The sequence below is a fragment of the Loxodonta africana genome, chromosome 11, assembly GCF_030014295.1.
Source record: "Loxodonta africana isolate mLoxAfr1 chromosome 11, mLoxAfr1.hap2, whole genome shotgun sequence".
Lineage (NCBI taxonomy): Eukaryota > Metazoa > Chordata > Mammalia > Proboscidea > Elephantidae > Loxodonta > Loxodonta africana.
In genome coordinates, this window is record NC_087352.1 from 24,403,396 (window position 1) to 24,410,507 (window position 7,112).

The 7,112-nt window shown below is 58.7% G+C and overlaps 1 protein-coding gene across 1 annotated transcript; it reads left to right on the top strand.

Moving 5' to 3' along the window:
* The first annotated feature begins 4,866 nt into the window (after window positions 1-4,866).
* On the top strand, window positions 4,867-6,501 carry TMEM190 (transmembrane protein 190). Its single transcript, XM_064294267.1, has 5 exons — window positions 4,867-4,924; window positions 5,012-5,047; window positions 5,435-5,560; window positions 5,639-5,723; window positions 5,822-6,501. Exons 1-5 carry the CDS (start codon window positions 4,867-4,869, stop codon window positions 6,054-6,056), a joined length of 540 nt encoding a protein of 179 aa, XP_064150337.1. The 3' UTR covers window positions 6,057-6,501.
* Window positions 6,502-7,112: the final 611 nt, after the last annotated feature.

Consider the following 7,112-nt stretch of genomic DNA (forward strand, 5'->3'; position numbering starts at 1 on the left):
GGCAGTGAGGGAGCACAGCCGCCCCAGGGCTTATATAGGGGGCCGGGGGGGGGGGCGGCGGGGGGCAGGCGGCGGGAGGGCGGCCTGACACATCCTGACTCACCCTCCCTGCCTGCCTTTTCCATTCAGACGGGCGGCCGCGCAGGGCTCGCGGCTCGGAGGAGGCACGGAAGGAAAAGTTGGAAAAGTTGAAAAGGAAAGGGGGGTGGTCGGAGAGAGGCTGGTGAGGTCATGGGCGTCCCCTCCCTCCACCTCCTCAGCCCGGGCAGACACAGGCCGCTGGGGATCTGATCCTGGCTGCAGGCGGGGGTCCAGGTGGGGGACCCCGCAGGGGGAGAGAGATGGGGAAGGGCAGCCATGGGGCAGCAAGATGCAGGCTTGAGGAGATGGAGGCATGAGCAAGAGATGCTGAGAGACAGAGACTCTGGGACAGAGACAAACATAGGGAGAGATGGAGACGCTAGGGCAGAGACTCTGAGACAGAGAGATGGAGACACAGAGGGATGGAAATATTGGGACACAGATGGAGAGACAGAGACTGAGAGAGAAATAGAGACACAGAGAGTTGGAGACACTGGGACACAGAGATGGAGAGACTCAGAGACACACAGAGAGTTGGAGACATTGGGACACAAGATGGAGAGACTCTGAGACAGAGAGACAGGAAGACAGACACACAGAGATGGAGACAGCTGGGTAGATATACTGGAGAGGCAGCTAGGGCCAGGGAGTCAGCAATGGAGAGAGAAAGGAGAAGAGATTCTGAGCCTGAGATCAGAGAGCAAGAAGAAGACAGCAACATAGATGTATAGAGACTCAAAGAGACCCCAAGAGGAAAAGGGACAGAGACATCAAGACTCAGAGAGAGCAACAGAGACACAGAGAGAAAGAGAGAGAGCAGGCAGAAGAAAGGCACAGAGAAAACAGAGACTCTGAGGCAGGGTGGAAAAATGGAGAGGCCTGAAGAGACAGAGATGGGAGACAGAGATTTCCAGAGAGATGGAGACACTGAGGTGGACTCAGAGAGCCAGGGAGTCAGGAGAGTAGACAGAGAGGAAGAGCCTTTCTCAAAGAGCCAGGCAGGGTGGCACAAAGGTGACAGAGATGGGGACCAAGAGAAACAGCCATGGAGACATTTAGTAGAGGTGGGACTTAGGCTCATGACTCCATCCCTCTGTGCCTCAGTCTTCTCCTCTGTAAAACTGGGATGACAAGAGTGCCCACCCCCAAAAGCCCGTGGTGATAATGAAGTAAGTTCATTCACATCAAACACACAGCCAGCACTCAATAATCGTTAACTATCCTTATTCTCACGGTTAATTTTTATTCATAAATCCAAAGGGAAAGAGAGAGAGAGGTAGAGAGGAGAGGGAGAGAGAAAACAGAGAGACAGAGAAAGGAGAGAGACACATAAGAGAAAGGGAATGAGAGAGAGGACAGAGAGGGACACAGACTGAGAGAAGGAGAGACAGAAAGAGAGAGGAAGGGAGGGAGAGACAGAGAATATTCGGAGAGACCGGAACATTGCGGGGAGAAGAAGGTGGGGTGAACAGGAGCACAGCCACCCAGAGCCAGACAGAATGGCTGGGCCAGGGACCCAGAGACCTTGACAGCACAGGGAGGCCGCTAGGCAGAGAAAGATGGAGAAGGGCAAGGTGCTGAGGTAGGAGGGAAGGAGAGACATAGAGTCAGGGGGTACCCAGCACTGGGGATACCAGAGTGCAGATTGTAAGCACCAGAGATACAGGTATAGAGGGGCCCCAGAATTGGCAGCACAGCACCAAAGACTAGAACCCAAGTCCCCAGGTTATCTTCCTCCCAGGGTGGAGGTGGCTGAGAGGACAGGGAGGTGACAAGAACTTCAAAGGGTCTCTCTGCAGACGCCCTCTCCTGCTCTGAGACTGCTGAGCTGGTAATGGGGTTTTGGGGATAAATGCTGGCTGGAGTCATCCCCCTCCATCCACTACACTGGAGGGGGCAAATGCTCAGGTCCCCAGGGAGATGAGGTCACAGCCCCCCCACGGTGGGACATGACTTCATCGCCTCAGGTGAGAGCTGGCTCTCAGTCTGTCATGGCCACCCCCTCCAGGGCCCCCCAGGGGCCCTCCCAGGCCCCATTCCCGCAGGGACCCAGGCCTCCTGACCACTGGGTCTCCGCCCCTCAGGGGGCCTGTTTCCGGCTGAGTCAGCGTGGGGGGCCCCAGGCTGCGTCAGTGAGGGGAGAGCTGACGTAGCCCCCCCCCCCAGACGGCAGGCCAGCCAAGGTGACTCAGGCCACCAGCCTGAGGGATGGACTGGCCTGAGGCAATGGGGGTACTGGGCCTGGGCCAGGTCAGAGCAACAATAAAAAAAACAGTTGCCTTCGAGTCATGGCGACCCCATGTGTGTCAGAGTAGAATTGCTCCATAAGCTCCATAGGGAGCAACAATAGGGCTGGTAATGTGTTCTTCCACCTCTGAGACCCAGGAGAGCAGCCTCTCCTCCCTCAGACCCAGGAATCTGTGCCCCGAACCCCCTCCTTCCTCAGACCCAGGAATCCAGGCCCCAAACTCTCTCCTACCTCAGACCCAGGAGTCTAGGGCCCCTGCCCCCTCCTCCCCCAACCCAGGAGTCCTGATCCCCAACCCCCTCCTTCCTCAGACCCAGGAATCTAGGCTCCCAGCCTCTCTCTCAAGAGTCCTGGTTCTCAGTCTCTCTTGCCTTAAATCCAGTAGTCTGGACCCTAAACTCTAGTTTCAAGGATAGAGAAAATCTTCTTGGCATTTTGCTATTTGGGGAGCGCTCTGTGTGTTTGAAGTCAGAGGCTCTAGGGACTCACCAATGCCCTTTGTCTTGTCTCTGCCCTCACCCTGGCTTTGTGGGGTGAGACTTCCCTTCCCTCAGTGTGGCTCAGGAGCCTCACGTAGATGGGGTGGGCAGAGAGAAGGAGGTTCAGGAATCCTGGGTTTTCCCTGGGATGGGGCAACTGGAGGCTTCTGTGGAAATGAGGGTCAGCTGGAGAGAGTGGGAGAGACAGAGATGAAGACAGGAGGGTTAGGGAATCACAAAAACTGATAGAAAATGACAGAGACAAATAGAGACAGGAGCAAAGTCCCAGAGTGAGAAGACAGGGACACAAGAAAAGATGGTGCCAGAGAGTGACAAAGAGACGGAATGGGGAGAAACTGTGCCAGAGACTTTGAGGGGTGGTCCCAGGCATGGGGCAGATGTCACTGAGGCAGGCAGAGGACCAGGGGGTCTTTGCTCCTGTGTTGGCCCCGGACCAGGTGGGGCTGACTGGGTGTGAGGTCAGCAGGTCCGAGGTGGTGTGTGTTCGTCTGTCTGTCCCTGGGGGGTCCTGTCTGGCCTCTGGGGGGTGACGGGGCAGGCTGGCCACAGAGGCAGCCCAAACCTGTCATTTGCGGCCAGGGCCGTGACGGCGGCCCCCCCAGTCCGAAGCCGCGGTCCAGGGCCAGGCGGCCCCGCCCCCCCACCCCCTCCTTGATCCCTGCGGAATCCGGGGAATTGGGAAGTGGGTCCGGATGATGTTGACACAGGAAACTGTCGGCAGCTGCCCGGCCTCAGCCCCACAACCCCTCTGACCCCCACCCCCGGCCCCCTGCCGAGCCCCCTCTGACCTGTGTCATCAATGACGGAGGCAGCTGGGGCCTACTCAGCACCCACCAGGATGTTTACGGGAGGTGGGGGCTGGGGACAGCCTCACGTGGCTTGCAGAGAAACTGGTCTGGATGTCTGGACCCTCCTCCCTCAGACCCAGGAGCCCTGACCCTCAACCCTCCTCCCTCAGACCCAGGAGTCCTGACCCCGATGCTCCTCCCTTGGACCCAGGAGTCCTGATAGCCAGGTCCTCCTCAAAGTGAGAGTCCTCACTCAAAGTCAGACTACCTGAAGGAAGCTGAGATCCCCCTGCCCACTTCCAGGGCTGCAAAGCTGAGTGGATGTTCACAGTGGGAAAGCTAAGGATCATGGGTGCAAACCAGCTCCCAAGCCAGCTTCCTCTGCTTGAGCCAAGCCCCTCCCCCACTACTGGGGGAGATGGAGAAGGAAGCCTGAAGGTCCCCAGTTGGACCTCTTTGCCCTTTAACAAGTAGGGAAACTGAGACTTAACCAGGAAAAGAGGTGCTCCCTGCTCAGCACACCCTCAGATCTCAGCTGCCACCCACACATTCACTCAGACTCAAGCTCCTTCCCTGGTTCAACAATCCCTAGGCTGAGGACCTGCGGTGGCCAAGGAGCTGCGGTGGCTGGGGACCGCCAACCCCTAAAAGCCGTTTCTCAGGGACCTGGTGGGTGGGTGAGGGGCTCCCTAGTCAATGCTCTAGCCTATGGTTGATCTTCCCTTCCAGGTGGCCTGGTTTCTAAGGGGGAACCTTCCCTAACAATGGGGCTTAGTGAGGTCTTCCTGTGCCTCAACGCCCCATTCCCCGGTTGTTAAAGGGGTAACCTCCCTAGCAATAAGGGGGGCCTCAAGTGCCTTCTGGGGCCTCAGGTTACTAAGGAAAGTAACAACAAGGTCTCCCAGATTCCTGCCCACTAGGGGGAGAGGGGATACCTTAGTCTGGAGAAGATGCCTTAGAATCAGCTTCTACAGCTGGAGCCCTCTCCAGCCTTGCCGCTTACTAAAGAGGCTCTCCTAGAGCCAGAGCCCCCCTCCCTCCAAGTCCTCTTCTACCTGGTTGTTAAGGATGCAACCCCCTAGCAACCAGGCATGACCAGGCCAGTGTGACCCCCCTTCCTTCCTTCCCTATGACTACGGGGATCCCCTAGCAACAGAACTTGGAATCTTGGGGGCCATGGGTGGGGCAGGGCTAAGCTGTTGCTGAGGTGATGGCCAGCATCCCACAGAGGCCCCAGGGGGAAGGCAACATGGCGGGTTCGGGGATCTCAGCTCTGACCCTCCTCCTGCTCATGCAGGGTTCAGTAGGTGAGGGGCTGGGAAGAAGTCAGGGAGCTGAGGAGGGTGCCACCGCCCCACCACATAGCCCCCAATATCACCCTTTTTCTCTCACAGATGGGAATGGAATCCAGGGATTCTTCTACCCATGGAGTGAGCAGTGGCTGAGATCCTAGGTCCCCAGGGAGTTGGATGCCAGACCAGACTCCTGGGCCTGAGGGAGGAGGGGGCTGGGGTCCCAGGCTCCTGGGTCTAAGGGAGGAGGAGACTAAGGGCCCTGAGTCCTGAGTCTGAGGGAGGAGGGAGTTTGGGGCCTAGATTCCTGGGTCTGAGGGAGGAGGGGCTGGGGGCCTAGACTCGTGGATCTGAGGGAGGAGGGGGTTGGGGGCCCTGAGTCCTGAATCTGAGGGAGAAGGGGGCTACAATCCTGGACTTCTGGGCCCCCTTGTATGGAATAGGCACCAGGCAGGCAGCCCTGGAGCCTGGCCCTTTCCCCGTTGGCCTGGCCCTGTGCTGAAGCCACCTGCCCATGGTCCTCAGGTTGTGAGGGAGATGTGTGGGACCGGGAGAGCTGCGGGGGCCAGGCGGCAATCGAGAACCCCAACCTCTGCCTGCGTCTCCGCTGCTGCTACCGGGATGGAGTCTGCTACCATCAGCGGCCCGATGGTGAGGCTTGGGGTCCTGGGTCCTGGGGTGGGGGCCAGCTTTGGCCTCCTGGGTCTGAATGCTAGCCCATCTGTCCAGAGACGATGCGTCGGAAGCATATGTGGGCGCTGGGTTGGACGTGTGGCGGGCTGCTGCTCCTCATCTCCACCATCTGCTTGTTCTGGTGAGTGGGGTCAGGGTGTAGGGGGTTTGCCTGTGCCCCCAAATGATCAGGGTGGGTGGGAGAGACTCAGCCTGTCCCTTCCACCCTGCTGCTCCCAGGTGGGCCAAGCGCCGGGATATGCTGCACCTCCCCGGGTTCCTGAAGGGTCAGTGCAACTTGTCGAGGACTGTCTCGCTGCTGTCGAAGGAGAAGACATCGTCCTCAGCAGAGAAGAAGACACCATCCGTGGGCAGTGTGCCTGTGTCCCAGCCTGCGGAGAGCGTCCTGGACGCCTCGGCAGGCACCGAGGGGGAAGGGGAGACAGAAGGGGGTGAAGAGGAAGAGGAAGACTAGGGGCACCCCCTAGGGGGATCCCACAATACAATATAGCTCATGGAAGCCTGGTCTCTTTTCTGGGAGCCGTGGGGAGCAGGAGGCACTGTGAGAACCTCCTGCTCTATGGCAGGTGTGTGTGTGTTGGAAGGGGCCAGAGGAGCAGAGCTGAGGGGGAGGCTTGGGATAATGGGGGGCCCGGGTTATGATCATGCTAGGGTATGGTAAGGCAGTTGCCCTAGGCTGAATGGAGGGCCTGACCTGAGGGGGATCTGGAATGAGGGGAGTCTGGGAGAGGAGTGGGGGGATCTGAGCTGAGGAGACGTGGGCTGAATGGGGGACCTGAGCTGTGATCATGACGGGGTATGGGCTATGGGGAGTGTTCTAGGCTGAATAGGGGGCCCAGGCTGTGGTCATGGGGGGTGTGGGCTGAAGGAAGTTGTCTCAGGCTGGATGGGGGGGGGCCTGGGCTGTGATCATGGGGGTCTGGAATGAAGGAAGCTTGGGAGTAAGTGGGGGGATTTGAGCTTAGGGAGACCTGGGCTGAATGGCGGGCCTGGGCTGTGGTCATGAAGGACTAGTTTAACTGGGACCCAGACTGAGTAGGGGAGGCCCAGGCTATGATCAAGGCGGAGGGGGGGTGGGGAGGCCTGTGCTGAGAAGGCTGTGGAATGAGGGGATTTTGGGAATAAATAGGAGGTGGAATTTTAACTGAGGGGAGCCCAGTCTGATGGAGGGCCTAGGATAATGGGGGAGGGTCCAGGCTGAGAGGAGGGGGTGTCCAGACCAAGGCAGCAGCTGGGCTGAGAGGTGTCTGTACTGGGCTGGGGGTGTCATGGCCATGGAAATGGGCCACCCAGCTGTCCTGCTGCAGGGAGCACAGCTGACCCACAGCCCTATTGCCTACCCCTGGAGCCACCCAGCTCCCTGCGGTTGCCCCCAGGGTGTGGGACACCCCCAACAGATGACATTGGCTCCCAGACTCCCCATTGGCTGGACCCAAATTTTCTTGGAACTACAGTATGTGAAGGGTCAGCATGAAGCTGGGCTCTGACGTCCCCAGTGGCATGGGTAGCC

What these genes read in the sequence shown, in the direction of transcription:
- TMEM190 (XM_064294267.1), top strand. Translation starts at nt 4,867, where the DNA reads ATGGCGGGTTCGGGGATCTCAGCTCTGACCCTCCTCCTGCTCATGCAG. An exon ending in GGGATTCTTCTACCCATGGA is followed by an intron (nt 5,048 to 5,434) that starts GTGAGCAGTGGC and finishes CATGGTCCTCAG; the next exon opens with GTTGTGAGGGAGATGTGTGG. An exon ending in CTACCATCAGCGGCCCGATG is followed by an intron (nt 5,561 to 5,638) that starts GTGAGGCTTGGG and finishes CCATCTGTCCAG; the next exon opens with AGACGATGCGTCGGAAGCAT.